The 15,446-nt window shown below is 56.3% G+C and overlaps 1 protein-coding gene across 2 annotated transcripts in view; it reads left to right on the forward strand.

Annotated features, from left to right (window-relative positions):
* Window positions 1-15,446, forward strand: part of SCUBE1 (signal peptide, CUB domain and EGF like domain containing 1) — a 141,740-nt gene that overhangs the window by 49,395 nt on the left and 76,899 nt on the right. For both annotated transcript variants that reach the window (XM_021921650.2, XM_021921651.2), the window contains exon 4: window positions 3,998-4,132. In XM_021921650.2, coding sequence (XP_021777342.2) covers window positions 3,998-4,132 — 135 coding nt within the window. The remainder of the gene's footprint in view (window positions 1-3,997; window positions 4,133-15,446) is intronic.

The following is a 15,446-nucleotide window of genomic DNA, read 5'->3' on the forward strand; positions in this document are numbered from 1 at the left end:
CCAGCCACACAGGACCCATCCGTGCACTGACAGTCAGTTCCATGGGGCAGAGAAGGAGGAGGGCTGCACACACCACAGGCATTCCAGGAGCACTTCCCAGAGAACATGGTCTGCAATCCCTCAAGCTCTGGGAGCCCTTCCCAGGCATGAGGCCTGGACATCGCCCACAGGCCACAGGGCAAGACAGGGGCAGAACTCAGGGAGCCTGACTCCCAGGCATGGGTTCCCCTCTCGCCATGAGGGCACCTCTCATAACAGAGTGTGCCGAATGCTGGGGGACCATGGGGCGGGGTGTGCTGGGCTCACAGCACCCCTTGGAAAGGGCCAAAGGACTGTTTCTCAGAGTGCCCTGCCAGGCCTGGCCAGGGCCTCCAGGTGAGCCCAGTCTGTCCTGGGCTTGTGGGCGGCATCTCACAGACCCAGCTGCTGTGCTTGGACGCTCTTCAGACCTCAGTGTGGGGCCCACTGGGAGTGCTGGAGACACGGGGTACAAGAGCCGTGCGTGGGGCCTCAGGCCCTTCCCTAGAGATGCTGCTCATGGCCTCAGGCCATCCAAGAGATTTGGCAGCTGTGATTTCCTCCCCTCCTCGGGGGCCAGGGGTGAGGCCTGTTTGGACCACAGTGGGAAAAGGGTGCAGGGGGCAGCCCCCTCTTCCCGTCTGCTTCATCTCAGGGCTTTATCACTTGGGAGTGGGGACAAGACATGTTTACATGGCCCCGGATTTGTTTCCCATTATTCATCAGCACTGGCGAGTCATTGTTCCCTAGCAGAGTAAACAGCCCTGTCCCAAGGCCCAGCCGCCCTGCCAGGTCACTGAGGGTTTGTAGATGCCTTACGTCAACCGCCCTTTGCTTCAAGCTTTCAGTGAGGTGAGGAGCGACCAGGCCAGACGGCTGCAGATGGGTGGCACCAGGGAGCTTACTTGTGACAGGGATGAGGTAGCATTTCTGCACCAGGAACTCAGCATTTGAGGGTCTGTATCTGTTTGGTTTGCTTTACAGCTGGACTTTTAGTGGAGCTAGGGAAGCCAAGGTACAGAGCAAGGAATCTGAGAACCATGAGAAGAAACGTAACAACTGTGACACGAGAGGGATCTGGACTGAGTCCCAGGGATAGCTGCCCACATCCAGGTCTCATGGTTAAGTGTATGCCAGCACAGTTCTCTGCAGGGTCTTATTGGTCCAGAGATGGGACTAACCCCAGGAATGCTGGGCCCTTCCCAGTGCTCCTCGCGGCAAGCTGCCTCTGGGGCTGACGTGCATGTGCCCAAGTTGACAGGGACTCCAGCTCGTGTGAGGAGCGGCCAGCTCTTTGCAGCATTAGTCTGAGCACACTTGCTGACGCGGCCAGCTTAGCCCGGGGCCAGAGGCACGTGTTCTGCAGCTAGACCCTAGGGCTGGGTCACTGTACTCAAGCTACTTCAGCTCCCAGAGCCTCCGTGTCCTCATCTGTAAAATGGGGTCAGTAACACGACCTATCACACAGGTAGCTGTGAGGATCGCGTGGGCCTGCTCCTGACACATAATCAACACTCACGGATGTTTGCTGTGTGTTGTTAACAGGATGAGTGGGACATGGGGCCTGGCTTGGTGCTTTTCATGGTCCAGTGCAGGCTGGAGACAGACCCCAGGGGCAGACATGGCTGAGGTGTGGAGGGGAGGGAGGCGACCACTCACCACACCTAGGGGCTGCCCCCAGCAAAGGTGGCATTGGCCTTGGGCCCCGGGGGGTCCTAAGCAAGGCTTTGTTGAATGGAGAAAGGTGCTGAGAATAGTCCCTCTCCCTCCCCGCTAGGCTTCCCCAGGCAGACTGTCGGGTCATGTTGCGATCACCTGGCTCCTCTCAGCGAGGGCCACCTCTCCCATTTTAGCTGTAACTGCTGGTGGCTTTTAAAGTTCAGAGCTCTGCCTGCCTCCTCTGGCTGCCCACACGGCTGACATTTGAGCTTGCCAAAGAATAATGGCCTCGCTGTCGGCCTCAAAGGCAGCCGCGTGGTGTCTTAGGTGGTAAAGTGGTCTGTTGTCCGTGAGTCTAAATAGGACCCAGCTCACATCACTCCGCAGCTGAGTCCTGTCCCAGTTCAGTGCAGGTCACCGACTCTACGTTTTCACATCCTCTTGGTTCCAATAGTAAAAGATGTCTGTGTTAGAAAGAAGAGTATCAAAGGCTCAACACCAAGTGTGTGTGTGTGTGTGTGTGTGTGTGTGTTGTGTGTGTGTCGGGGGCCGGGGATTGGCTAGAAGCAGCCAGTAGCTCACGCTGCCTTTGTGGTTTTATATATTTGCCTATTAAAATGACAATACAGACATGGAACATTAAGGTTTAAGAAGCCCTTCTTTCATTAAACAAACTGACAGAGGGGGGGTTATGACTCTGGTAATTGAAACATGCTGTTCTCTTCAAGACCAGAACTCCATAAAGACTCTTTTCAGCCAATAGCACCCTTTGTGCCAGCGGCCTCTGGTCAGAAATGAGTGTCGGCCCTGAGGTCTGTCTCTCCCCAAGAGTGGGGAGACCACCTGGCAGCCTTCTGCAGCCGCCTTGGCAGCCGGAGGTCAGGGCCTTTTCTTCATAAAAACCTCCTCATTCTCAGGGCTTTTGAAATCGGTTGCAGGGCACAGAGCCTTGGGGTATTGCCCTGTGCTCCAGCCTGTTACCGTATTGTGCTGCTGGTGGTAAACCTGAGCAGGGTCAGGAGACAGGGGCTCGTGGGGTGCAGTTGGCAAAGCTCCATGTATTGGGGACAGCTGCTGCAGGCTGCTCTGTCTTCCTGCGAGGGGAGGGGTCTGGCGACGTCACTGCAAGCCAAGATTTCAGGGTCGGACCACCAGGTTTGAATCCTGCCTCTGCCACTTACCATATGTAGGACTTTAGACAAGTGACTTTGCCTCTCCGCACCTAAGTTTCCTCATCTATAAAATGGGCTGGTACCTGGATCTGACTTACAGGGTTGCTGTGAGAATTAAAGGAATTAATACAGGTAAGATGCTTAGAACGGTGCTGGGCACTCAGAGAGCACTGTTGAGTTGGAGTGAGTTAGCATCATAGCCGTTGAACTCTTTCTGTGAGTCACTCTTGGGAGTACCACTGTGTGGCATCACCATGGAGTCCCGCTGTGTACCACTGCATCACAGCGTGACAGAGACCCCCATACCACTGCAGCACAGCCTGACGGAGGCCACCATAACACTGCAGCACAGCGTGACAGAGACCCCCGTACCACTGCAGCACAGCCCGACGGAGGCCACCATAACACTGCAGCACAGCGTGACAGAGACCCCCGTACCACGGCAGCACAGCCCGACGGAGACCACCATACCACTGCAGCACAGCGTGACAGAGACCCCCATACCACTGTAGCACAGCCCGACAGAGGCCACCGTACCACTGTAGCACAGCCCGACGGAGACCCACCGTACCACTGTAGCACAGCCCAATGGAGATCCACCGTACCACTGCAGCACAGCGTGATGGAGGCCCTCGTACCACTGCAGCACAGCCCGACAGAGACCCCCATATCACTATAGCACAGCCCGACAGAGACCCACCGTACCACTGCAGCACAGCCCGACGGAGACCCACCGTACCACTGCAGCACAGCCCAACGGAGGCCCACTGTACCACTGCAGCACAGCCCGACGGAGGCCACCGTACCACTGTAGCACAGTGTGACGGAGGCCCACTGTAGAGTACCATCATGGTGCATCCCCATGGAGTCCCACTGTACCACTATAGCATAGCACAGCGGAGGCCCACTGTAGAGTACCACTGTGATGCAGGGCTGGTGGAGGCCCACTGGAGAGTGCCACCATGGTGCAGGGCCGTGGAGGCCACTGTACAGTATCACCATCATACAGCACCAGGGAGGCCCTCTCTGGAGTCTCTCCCTTCAGGGCCATGTGAGGAAATTCACTGCATCCCTGTCCCGCCAGCCCATCGTGCCCTGCTTCCAACTTAGGTGTGATTTCTGTTCCCATTCTCTTCCTCTTCTCACAGATGTGGACGAGTGTCAGGACAATAATGGTGGCTGCCAGCAGATCTGCGTCAACGCCATGGGCAGCTACGAGTGTCAGTGCCACAGTGGCTTCTTCCTTAGTGACAACCAGCACACCTGCATCCACCGCTCCAATGGTGAGTACGGCCTGTGCTGACCAGGCATGTCCCCCCCCAGGATGGGCAGCCCCCAGAGTCTCGTTCTCCACATCTCAATTCTGGGGCCCTCAAGGTCAAGGCAGGGAATTTTGCTGGTAGTCTGAATGACTGTTTTGCACGTCTGGTATTGGTTCTGCACGGGCCTCCTTCCAGCTCCTTCCCTCTGCCTGCTACACTAGGGCTGCGGGTGTTTCTCGTGTTTATATGTGGGGCCGCAAGTGGCACATGGGACCAGAGGAGCTGTTTTCCTTTCTGGGTTGGGGGCTGTCTGTGGCCGGGAAGAGTGGGGCAGCATTCTCCATGGGCTCCTTCTCCAAAAGGGGCTTGAGGCTACCCAGGCTGTGTGCCAACTTCTCTGTCTCCATGAGCCTGGCAGCACCAGTGACTCCCTGCTGCCTGTTCATTGGGTTTTCCGCCAGGAGAGGGTCCTTGTGGTCGGGAGCCTGCTGTTTGGAGGCCAGGCAGGGTAGCAGGCCAGCCTGGGGAGATGCAGAGGGCCCCAGGAAGACACCCCACCAGCTGGAGCACTAGGTGGCAGACCCAGGCTGAAGTGGAGCCTGGCTGCCAGCCAAGCCCAGCAGGCGAAGGGACTTGGTGTTAGGGCATCAGTGGTCAGATCCTGGAGTTTGGGCTCAGGGCAGTGGGGCTATGAGGTGGCGGCAGAGCTGGCCAGAAAGCCAGGACACATGTGCTTGGAGGAGAGGGACTTCCAGGCAGAGAACAGCATTTCCTGAGGCACGTCTCTTGCTTCAGATAATGCAAGGTCAGGCATCTTGAGGCAGGGCTGTGTGCCAAAGCAGAGTGTGCTGTGAGGGCAGAGGCAGGAGCCAAGGCTCCCAGGGCCTGGCTGTCGTGAGCTGTCAAGGAAATAGATGCAAGGAAGAAGGCCAGGACTGCCTCAGCTCGAGCACGCCCCCGTTGCTGACCCTTAACAAGGAGGAGGCGCTGGAGGCTGGCGGGCCCCGGGGGCGTTCCTGGGAAGGGCGCGCCTCTCTAGGACACAGCACCTGCAGAAGGCTCGGAGAGGGGCTCACGCTGAGAGATGGGGAACCAAAGGGCACGCACTGGGCTCCAGGCCAGCCAGACCCTGTGTAAATCCAGCTCCTCCCCTCCCACGCTGGAAGCCCTCCCATGGGCAGCTCTACTGACTGCTCCCCAGCTTCCTCGCCCGCAAACTGGGGACGTGGTGTTACCCGGCAGTTCGGAGATGGAGCAGGACCCTGGGACGAGGTTCCAGCCTCCCGTGGGCAGGCAGGAGGCTGTGAGGTGCAACTCTGCCAGCCTAGGCTGGAGTTCCATTAGAAAACAGTTCCTGAGAAAGTGAAAGCAAAAACATCTAAAAAGTACTCAGGATAATAAAGTGGAAATACTCAAACAGGCTCCTTAGGATTCTTAGTGTTCATTGCCTCAAAGACAGGACGGGCCTGCTAATCATGGCTCTGTGGTGTCCCCGGAAGAACAGAAAGCCCGAGCTCCATGGCTCCTGGCACTTGCTGCTGTCACATTGTCCACACTCCACCCAGGTGGCTCCCGGGCATCAGGAGTTTGTTTTGCGCCTTGTAAGACCTCCCAGTTGTGGGCTGTGGGGCCAAGCTGCCCATGATGGAGGAAAACCCTATAAACCAGGACTCTGAGCCCAACAGGTTGTATAAGAAGCAGATTTATAGGGACAGAGTGAGCAAGTGCGGGGAGGGGCCTCTGCTTTCATCCGGGGAGGGGAGTTCACAGAGTGACTGCTCTGAGCAGGCTGTAGGGTCCCAGGCCAGGGTGGTGTGAGCCTCCTTTTCAGCCAGGCTGTGTGTGCTCTGTTCCGGCTTTCTCCCCAGCAGGGCTCCAAGTGGAGCTGAGGCCCCTGGTTGAAAGGAGGGTGTGCAGTGGGCATGTCACACCTGCAGCCACAGCCTGTTAGTTATAGGTTTGGCCTGTAAGCATCTGCTGCGCTGAGGAGGTTACAAACCTTAGCGTCCCCCACAGGACTGGGGTTGGGAAGGGGATGATGTGGGAGCAGTGACGGCAGGAGCTGCCTGTGCTGAGCCAGGCACGGGCCTGAGCACTGCCCAGAGACCAGCTCACTCCACCTTTGCCACTGCCCGGGGATGCTGGGTTGTGACGCTGAGGAAGCCAAAGCCCAGTGAAGTTAGGGAAGAGGCAGAGCCAGGATCCGAGCCAGGCACACCAGCAGTGGGGCTCGCTCCTCGGGAGGTGATGCGGCACAAGAGGAAAGACACGGGTGGTACAGCAGACGGTGCTGGAGCTGATGAGAAAGCGAGATGGGAAGACTGTGGGGAATGTTCCAGGCTGGGCATGTGCAAAGACCCTGGGGTGGGAATGGGCACATGAAAAGCAGAACAAAGGGTAGGATGAAGGAGCAGAGTGCGCGAAGCGGGAGGAGCCCAAGGCGGGAAGGTGGGGGCTGGACAACATGGGGCCTGGTGGGCCGTGGCAAGAGTTTGGATTTTGGGCAGAGGTAGCTGTGGGAAAGCTGGTTGAGCAGAGGTAGGAAGTGATGCTCAGGGGAGAGGGGAGGCCATCTGGGGGAACGCCGACACTTCCAGGGGCTGGCATGACATAGATTGTGCAGGGGCTAGTGTTGGATGGGACCCTGGGCACACGTGGCTCACGCCACCCAGATGCCCCAGGCGGCCAGATCCTGATTTTTAAGGAAGCCAGGAATCCAGGTTTAACCAGAATATGGATTTGGGGGCCTCAGTCCCAATCTGCATTAACCAGCTTGTTGGTCAAGGAAGTGCCTTCTCTCCTTAGGATTTTTGTGTGGCCTCTCCTGATTTTTTAATCTGGGCAATGAAATCAATCTAAAAAACAACAGATAACTTATCAGATTGCTGTCCAATGACAAGCTGCAGCATTCCAATGGGTTTCCATGGCTGTGTGGAAATCCTGAAGAGGGCAGAGCCAGCACACAGCACGGTGGCCAGCTGCCCGTGAATGCCCGTGGGGGAGACAGGGACCTGAGGACGGGGCAGGTTGTCTACCTCTCTGAGCCTCAGTCTGTTGTGACAATTTCCCACCATTAGTGTCAACTGCAATAATGATTGTTATAGCTCAAAATTAGAGCATGTCAGAGGAGCTAAGCCTGAGCTTGTTTTGCACACAAGTGACCTCTGATTCCCATAGCCCTTGGGAGGGCTGATGGAGCCAGAGCCATTTGGCAAATTAGATTCCTCCTATCACCTGACTCTTCCTCATGCCTGTCCAGCTCTTTGGGGCCTACCCCCGAGCAGGGAGAAAAGCACACAGGCTGGTTTTGATTAGATGGAACCAGATGCGTGAGAGGAGTTGGCCCAGGTCAGTCCAGACTCCTGGCTGAGAAACACAGGGCTCAGCCCTTCTGAGTGGCCCCGCTTCCTAGGTGCCAGAGCACACCCCGGCCCATGGAGTGGCTGCGACCCAGGTTAGGCTTGGGAGGATTGGGTTCTCAGCTCCAGCTCTCCATGTGGCCTCTGCACAATTACTCTTGCCTCTTTGGGCCTTTTCAGCCATAAAATGGGCCTAGCTTTCAAATTTTCCCCATTTGCAGGAAAATGCTCTGGTCAATCAAGGGCAGCACCTGTCCTAGGATTAGTGACTGATGCAGGCAGCTTCTTCAGGTCTTTAGAACACAGGCGTGATTTGGAGGGGCACACACAGGCTGCTCCTCTGTGCCTACACTGGGTGGGAGGGAGTCAGAGATGTTGGGATCTGGCCAGTTTCCCTCTACTCAGCACTTCCCAGCTCAGGTTCTGGTCCCATGATAGGACCCCCTACCTCCCACTCAGCCCTAGCCCAATAAGCACTGACAATCCCTCCTCTGGCCACAGCCCCAGGGGCCCGCCCGCTGCCCCATCACACCCTTGTGCCTCGTGTATCTAGAAGGCAGCGTCTTCAGGCTCTCTCCCTCTCCCACACTGCTCTTCTTGTCTCTAACTTGTGACAAATTGATGCCACAGGAAGATGTGGCCTCCTGGAGGAACTTTCTCCTTTTCTCTCAGTGTAGAATTCTTTATTTCAATCTGACCAGAATCGAGCTGGGAGTAGAAAGGGCTCTGGAAGGTCTCAGTCCTGCTAGCTACATGAGCTCAGGTCACTTGTATTTACCTGCTCATTCGTTCATTCATTCATTCATTCATACATGTGCTGGGTGCTCTACTGGCCCCTAGGATCCGAGGCATGGTCCCCTGGGAAGCGTTCGGCGTGGAAAGGGGATCACATGCTAAGTAGAGGTCCTAAGAGTTCCTGTAGAGTCATGTGCTGAGGGGAAATGCTCTGGGGATTCTGTGGGTTTGGTTTCCTCATCTGAGCAGCAGAGACATTCATGACGTGGTCTCCTTCTCCACCTGGTGAAATATCGCCATTCCGAGGGTCTAGCTCTGACACTGGGCCGCACTGGCTGCCGGGAGCTTTGGGTCTGAGATGCCCCTGGCCCTCCGTGCAGGAGACTGTCCTGCTCGGCTCTGCTCTGAAGCCTCATCAGACGCCCCCTGTGGGCTGGCCTCAGCCTTGGTGGAAGGCACCAGAGTGAGAGGAAATGTCACATTGTCTCCATCGTTGTAGGAAACAGCCCAGGCTCACAGCAGGGCTTCAGGCCCAGAGGCCTAGGCTGTATAACCCCAGCTCCTCCACGGACCATCTCGTGACCTTGAGCAAGTCACCTAACTTCTTTGTGCCTCACCTGTAAAATGGAGGTAGTCATAATACCTGCTTCGTAGGGTTAAAAAGGTATTGAAAAGACATTTTCAATAAACACGGGCTCTTACTCATGTGATTTGTGACAGATGAGGGAACTGAGGCCCTGACAGGGCAGGGCCTGGCCCAGGGCCCCACAGCAAGCCAGCCGCAGAGTCAGGACCTGGGAGCTCTTGGAACAAGGCTCTGCTGACATGTGCCAGGTGCTGCACAGGAGCCTGCGCATTCAGCGGAGGGGGAGGGAGAGGATCAAGAGGCCAGCTTTGTCCTTGAGGAACTAGCGAGCTGGTGGTCCTGCACCTATTCAGCCTCAGGGCTGCCCTCCAGAGTGCCCAGCCACCCATCCTTCCTGCAGAGGTCTGAGTGGTGTCCCCGCTGGGCACAGGTAATCAGGAGTCACAACACAGAGGGAGCACCAGGGCCCTGCTCCTCACCCTGCCCTGTCTACTGACGGCTTCCACACTTAGTCCCCAGTGAGAGCGCGCTGCCCACGGGACAGCCCATTCTGAGCTAAGCCCTCAGGGAACACTGTTGGACTCTGGCTCTTCTGTGCCCCAGTGACCACCTCTGTCCCCCGCCCCCTGCTGTTGCTGGCAACAAGCTCCAGAAAGTGGTTTTCTGCCTCATGGTGCCTGTGTCCCTGCAGCTTGGGAGCTCCCTGTGGGCAGGGACTATGGTCCCCACATCTCTGAGTCCCACTGCCAACTTGGGCCTTTGGAAAGGACAGAGGGAGGAAGGAAGACAGGGAGGTGGGAATGGGCAGAGCCAGGATGGGACGGGGAACAAGGCAGGGTGGCGAACAGTTCAGTGTGGGCATTGAGGAGCATCAGAACAGCAGTGAGCTCACAGCGCCCTCGGGTCGTGCTGTTAGATATTGGTCAGTGTGGACTGGTGGACCTTGTGGTTGGGCTGGGCAGGGGGCCGGTCAGTAGGGGTCCTCTATCGATGAGGGCCCCTGTTTGGGAGAAATGAGGCCACGTGCACAGAGAGCCTGCCGTGCAGCTGCTCTGCTGGGGTTTTATGCAGTGGAACAGGCCGTGGGGCAGCCTGAGGTTCTCCCCGCAAGGACTGCATGAGTTCACCTTCCGGTTAAAGTTTGGAGTTTGTTTAAACACATGTATAAATACGTGTAGGAAACCGCATTGCCCTCCCTCCACAGGCATTCCTTGTGGGACTCGAGCCCACTGTTCACAAAGCTCAAGACTTGGCATCAAGAGTGATGGTGGTCCCAGCCAGAGTCAGAGGTGGGGGCCAGCAGTAGGAAAGCCTGGCATCCGGAATCAGTCCCTTTGTGTATAATGTGATGATGATGATGATGATGATGATGATGATGATGATGATAGCAAGAGCCGCATCCAGTGCATGCTTGTGCATGCTAGGTCCCGCTACCAGGCACTTTCCATGCATTTTCATTCATTGCATCTTTACAGTACCCCATTTTCCAGATCAAGAAACTGAGGCACTGAGAGGTTAGGGAACTGCAAGACAGCCAATGGCTTCGGGGGATTGGAGGTCTGCCAGTCTGGCCCGAGAGCCTGGGCTCCTGCCTGCCTGATAGCGAAGGCAGCAGCAATGGAGAAGGTTCTAGGACCCCTCTCAGTTGTCGGCCCAGGTATGGTGAGACTCAGGCAGGGCCTGAGGTTCAGCAGAGATGCCTTCACAGCTGGCACCACCTGCAGCTCCAGGCACCGAGTATGCCTCTTTAAGCACCGAGAGTTCAAAAGCCATCTTGTGGTAGAAATTTCCTGCAGTGTGGCACGCACTTCCCTTCTGCCTTCACAGGAACAGCCTGAGTTGGCTTGGCCTCTTTTTTCCTACAGTTCAGGATTCTTGTTATGAACTCAGTTACGCAGACAGAAAACGGTTGCTAATGTTTATCCCCACACTGAATGTCCCCAGACCTCTGGCCTAAAAGTAAACGCTTTTTTTTTGACACGGCTATTAACTGTCAAGTACCACTGTGTTGCCGTGGGTGTTGCTCTGAAGATCACGGCCGTATGTTTCCATACACAGACCAGGTAAGAGCCCGTGGGCTCGGGCTTGCTGATAAAATACGTGAGCTTTAGAGCAGCTGCCAGCCTCGTGGGAACCATTGTCACTCATTTCCGAGTATTTGCTGGATGACCTCTGGTTCAATTGAACTTAGTTATTTTGCTTATAAAACCCATCCATGAAGCATTTGGGGGATCTGTTCATTTTATCTGTAAGCTTGCAAGCGCAGATACCTAACAATAACTAGAGTCAAAACAATAGGATTTTTAGAACTTTTTATTTTGAAATAATTATAGATTCATAAGAAACTGCAAAAATAGTGAAGAGCGGTCTCAGATACCCTTCACCCAATTTCCCCCAATGGTGACATCTTACATCACTAGAGTTTAATATCCAAACCAGTAGTGGGATGTGGGTACAGTGTGTGAGTGTGGCTCCACGCCGTTTATGACATGTGGATCCACATCACGACCACCACAGTCAATAATTCGCATTTAGTTATCATTGAATAATATCCAAAGCAGTACACTTGTGAGAATGAAAAGAGATACTACTATTAATTATGCCAGGGCTGTGGGTATCAACTGGGACTGTCCCAGGCAAAGCAAGACATTGGGTCACCCTAATACTGCTTCATTTAATCCCTTGAACCCTCGGGTGGGTATAATATCCGTTGTAATTCCTCGAACGCTGTGAGCTGAGTACTAGCCGCTCCCATGTTGCAGATGTGGGCCAGAAGCTCACAGAGGCAAACGGTGTGTCCAGCGGTGGCAGGACTGGAACCCGGGTGGTCTGGGTTCAAATCATGACCCTCTCCCACAGCTGTCTCTCAGTGTTTAAAGGAATCACAACCATCCCATGGCTTCCCCCTTCTTTTTTCAAGTGTGGAAATTGGGTTTTAAGGAGAAGAGGGACCTGCCTGCCCAATATGCTGGTCAGCCTGTGGTCCCCAAATCTACATGTGCCTGGGCAGGGCGTGCTGGATAAGGAGCAGGGCCAGGGGCTTGGCCAGCGGGCTGTTCAAGGCAGAGGAAGCTGAGCTTAGGGCTGGAGCCAGTGGATATGGAAAGGGGTTGGAGAAGCCCACAAGAGGCCGAGTGTGGTGGCTCATGCCTACAATCCCAGAACTTTGGGAAGTCGAGGTAGGCAGATCACCTGAGGTCAGGAGTTTGAGACCAGCCTGGCCAACATGGAGAAACCCCATCTCTACAAAAAATACGAAAATGAGCCAGGCATGTGGCACACTCCTCTAATCCCAGCTACTTGGGAGGCTGAGGCAGGAGAATTACTTGAACCCGGGAGGCAGAGGTTGCAGTGAGCTGAGATCGCGCCGTTGCACCCGAGCCTGGATAACAGAGTAAAACTCCATCTCAAAAAAAAAAAAAAAGAAGCCTGCAAGAGCAGGTGGCTTCTGAGGTGGTGGCCAGCTGATGGAGAGAAGGTAGGTGGTCAGCAGACAGACGGGCCAGAGTGACATAGGCAGGATGCTGCTGGGAAGATTAAGGCGGGGGATTGGGTAGCAGCAGGAGTTTCTGGTAGAAAGAGAGGGCAAGGGGCTGGCAGGGTCATCTGGGCCCAGAGCTCGGTGGACAGCAACGGATTGGAGGCAGCTGGCCTTAAAACACCACTTCAAGTAGGGCTCTGGAGACAGGGAGCCAGAAACCCTGGGGAGAGGCACAGGCCTGTTCCCTCACTTTCCCGGAATGATGTCTGGAGCAGAGAGAGTCCTCAGATGCCATCCACCATCCTGTGCCATCTGACTGCAGGCAATGCCGTGGCTGTCCCAGGTCCACAGCGCCTGGTGGGATGGGTGCTCATGTCCGTCCTGGTGTCTGTCTGTTTTACTCCATGGGCCTCACTGGAGGGTGCTTGAGCCTCTGGCCTATGCCTGACACTATTCCTGTGTGGTTGCTTTTGATTCAGTTCCAACCTAGCTGAGACCCGGGGCCAGTGCCTCTCCCGTCCCCAGCGCCCTTCTCAACACCCTTCGCCCTGTCAATCGTCCAGCTGCTCCCGCTGCCTGGGTCTCTCCGTCAGGCCAGCCTGTCCTCGCCCCATGGCCCGGGGTCCTCTGACACTGAAGATTCCAGCTTATTCCAGTTGACCAGAGGAGTCGTCGTCCCACCAGCCGTGGGAGACAATGGGCCCAGGAGCCTGAAGTCAGGCCCAAAGCTGGCGGAACTCAGAGGGACGGGACCCTGTCTAGCAGGAATTCGGACTGTGCTGTGAGAGTGAAGGGTGCCCTGTCGGCCCTGAGGAGAAGGAGAACGAGCCCGTTTTAGGAAGATCGCACTTGCCTCAGTTGTACAGGTGAAGCAGGGAGCAGGTCCAGAGAGAGCACTGGAAGCCATCAGGGTCTGGAACCCACATGGGGACAGCAAGGGGAGAGGGCAGGATGGCTGAGGAGGAGGTGACAGGAGGGTGGCCAAGGGAGGTGACAGGAGGGTAGCTGAGGCGGAGGTGACAGGAGGGTGGCCGAGGAGGGAGGTGACAGGAGGGTAGCCAAGGAGGGAGGAGACAGGAGGATGGCCGAGGAGGAAGGTGGTGGGGATGTGTGAAAGGACGGTGACAGAAGGAGGGCTGATAGGGGAAGTTGGCAGGAGCATGGCTGAGAGAGGAGGTGACAGCATAGCAGGGGGAAGGTAGCAGGAGGATGTCTGCAGGGGGAAGGTGACAGCAGGATGGGTGAGGGGAAGGGACAGGCAGATGGGTGAGGGGAAGGGACAGGTGGATGGGTGAGGGGAAGGTGACAGCAGGATGGGTGAGGGGAAGGGACAGAAGGATGAGTGAAGGGAAGGGACAGAAGGATGGGTGAGGGGAAGAGACAGAAGGATGGGTATGGAGAAGGGGCAGGAGGATGGGTGAGGGGAGGTGAGAGGCTTGGTGAGCTGACTCTTGGCAGAGCCCTCTGTCTGTCCCAGGTTTACACTTCAGCGAGGCCTGTTACCCCTGTCACATAGGTGCGGAATATTTTAGCTTCGGTGGCTCTGGACAAGGTGGGGCCTTGTTCTCTTCGTAGTGCGGAACCCTGGAGGTCTGGGAGACCTGGGGCTCAAGGCCGGGTCCACCGGTCTCTACTTTGAAAGAGGCAGACAGCGCCGAACCCTGCCCAGCGCCTTGCTCAGCATCAGATTCAAGGGGTCCGGGAAAGCCTTGTGCAGAGGGCCACTGCCCACCTTCCTCCTCCTGACTGGCTGGCTCAGGCCTGGCCCAGCCTGGGACTGTGATCAATTGCAGGGACTTGACTGGCTTGAGTGAGGAAAAGCTCAGGATTCAAGGCTTCATTGGGGTTAGGAGCTTGGGACACTCGTGGAGTTTCAGATCTCCCTAGGGGATTGGGGACATCAGGACTCTTCTGCCATCTGTACCGCACTTTAGTGACCACGTGCTTGGGCCCCTGCATTCCACCCCCACGGGTAGTACTTGGAAGCCCCCTTTTTGTGCCAGGGCAGGTCCTTTCGGAACTCACAGGCTGTACAAGGGTCCAACCTGAGGCAGGTCCCGACCAGACAGTGCGTGGAGGGCTGTGACAGAAGCCAGACAGGGGCTGTGGGAGCCCAGGAGAGCACGCCCTTGCCCACACCGTCAATCAGCAAAAAGGATTGCATCCTACTTCATTCCTGCTTCTATAACAAAAGAGCTGAGACTGGGTAACTTATAAAGATAGAAGTTTACTTTTCACAGTTCTCGAGGCTGGGAAGTGCAAGATCAAGACTCTGGCAGATTCACCGTGTAGTGAGGACTGCCGTGATGGGGATTCAGTTTCAGCATCATTTTGGAGGAGACATAATCATTCAGACCATAGCACATGCTTCCTGTGTGGTGGGCTTAAAAATAAAGGTTTCTTTCCTGCTGGCACTCAGACCCCTAAGTGGCTGGAGGTGAGGCCCTACACAGCATATACCCACCGAGTCGGCCACTGTCAGAAGCACTGCCAGAGACCAAGCCCACCCTGCCTCTGGGGCCTGAGCCCCCTGCTCCAAGTCCACAGCCGTCTCAGAACTGGCTGGGGGCTCCTTGAGAGTTACTTGAGAGTTTTAGGGTGCAGGTTTCCTGGGGTTGAGCCAGAGCAGAGACCTAGTGAGTCTCCCCAGCAGCGTCTGGGGCAGCCTGTATCTGAAACCCTTGCCCTGAGCCCTCTTTCCCACCCTAGACTCTAGTCCTGGGCCCTCCCACCAGCCTCCTCCTGGCTGGTCCTTGAGCCTCCTCTTGACTCCGTCTTCCACTCTGCCTCTCCCACTCTGGCTTCTCTGTGGCCTGCAGGCTGACTAGATACTGTCCTTCCCCTATACCTGTCTCAGCCCACAGGTGTCCTCAGCAGGCCCAGCTCCACCCTCCACAGCTCAGGTGTCCTCAGCAGGCCCAGCTCCACCCTCCACAGCTCAGGTGTCCTCAGGCTGGCTCACCCTCCCACAGCTCAGTTATCCTCCAGCAGGCCAGCTCCACTCTGGCTCCAGGTGTCCTCAGCAGGCCCAGCTCCACCCCTCCACAGCTCAGGTGTCCTCAGCAGGCCCAGCTCCACCCCCCACAGCTCAGGTGTCCTCAGCAGGCCCAGCTCCACCCTCCTGCAGCTTTGCTGTGGTTTCCATACAGGGTCGCCTGATGTTCACAGCCACGC

This window comes from Papio anubis, chromosome 16 (genome assembly GCF_008728515.1).
Source record: "Papio anubis isolate 15944 chromosome 16, Panubis1.0, whole genome shotgun sequence".
Taxonomy (NCBI): Eukaryota; Metazoa; Chordata; class Mammalia; order Primates; family Cercopithecidae; genus Papio; species Papio anubis.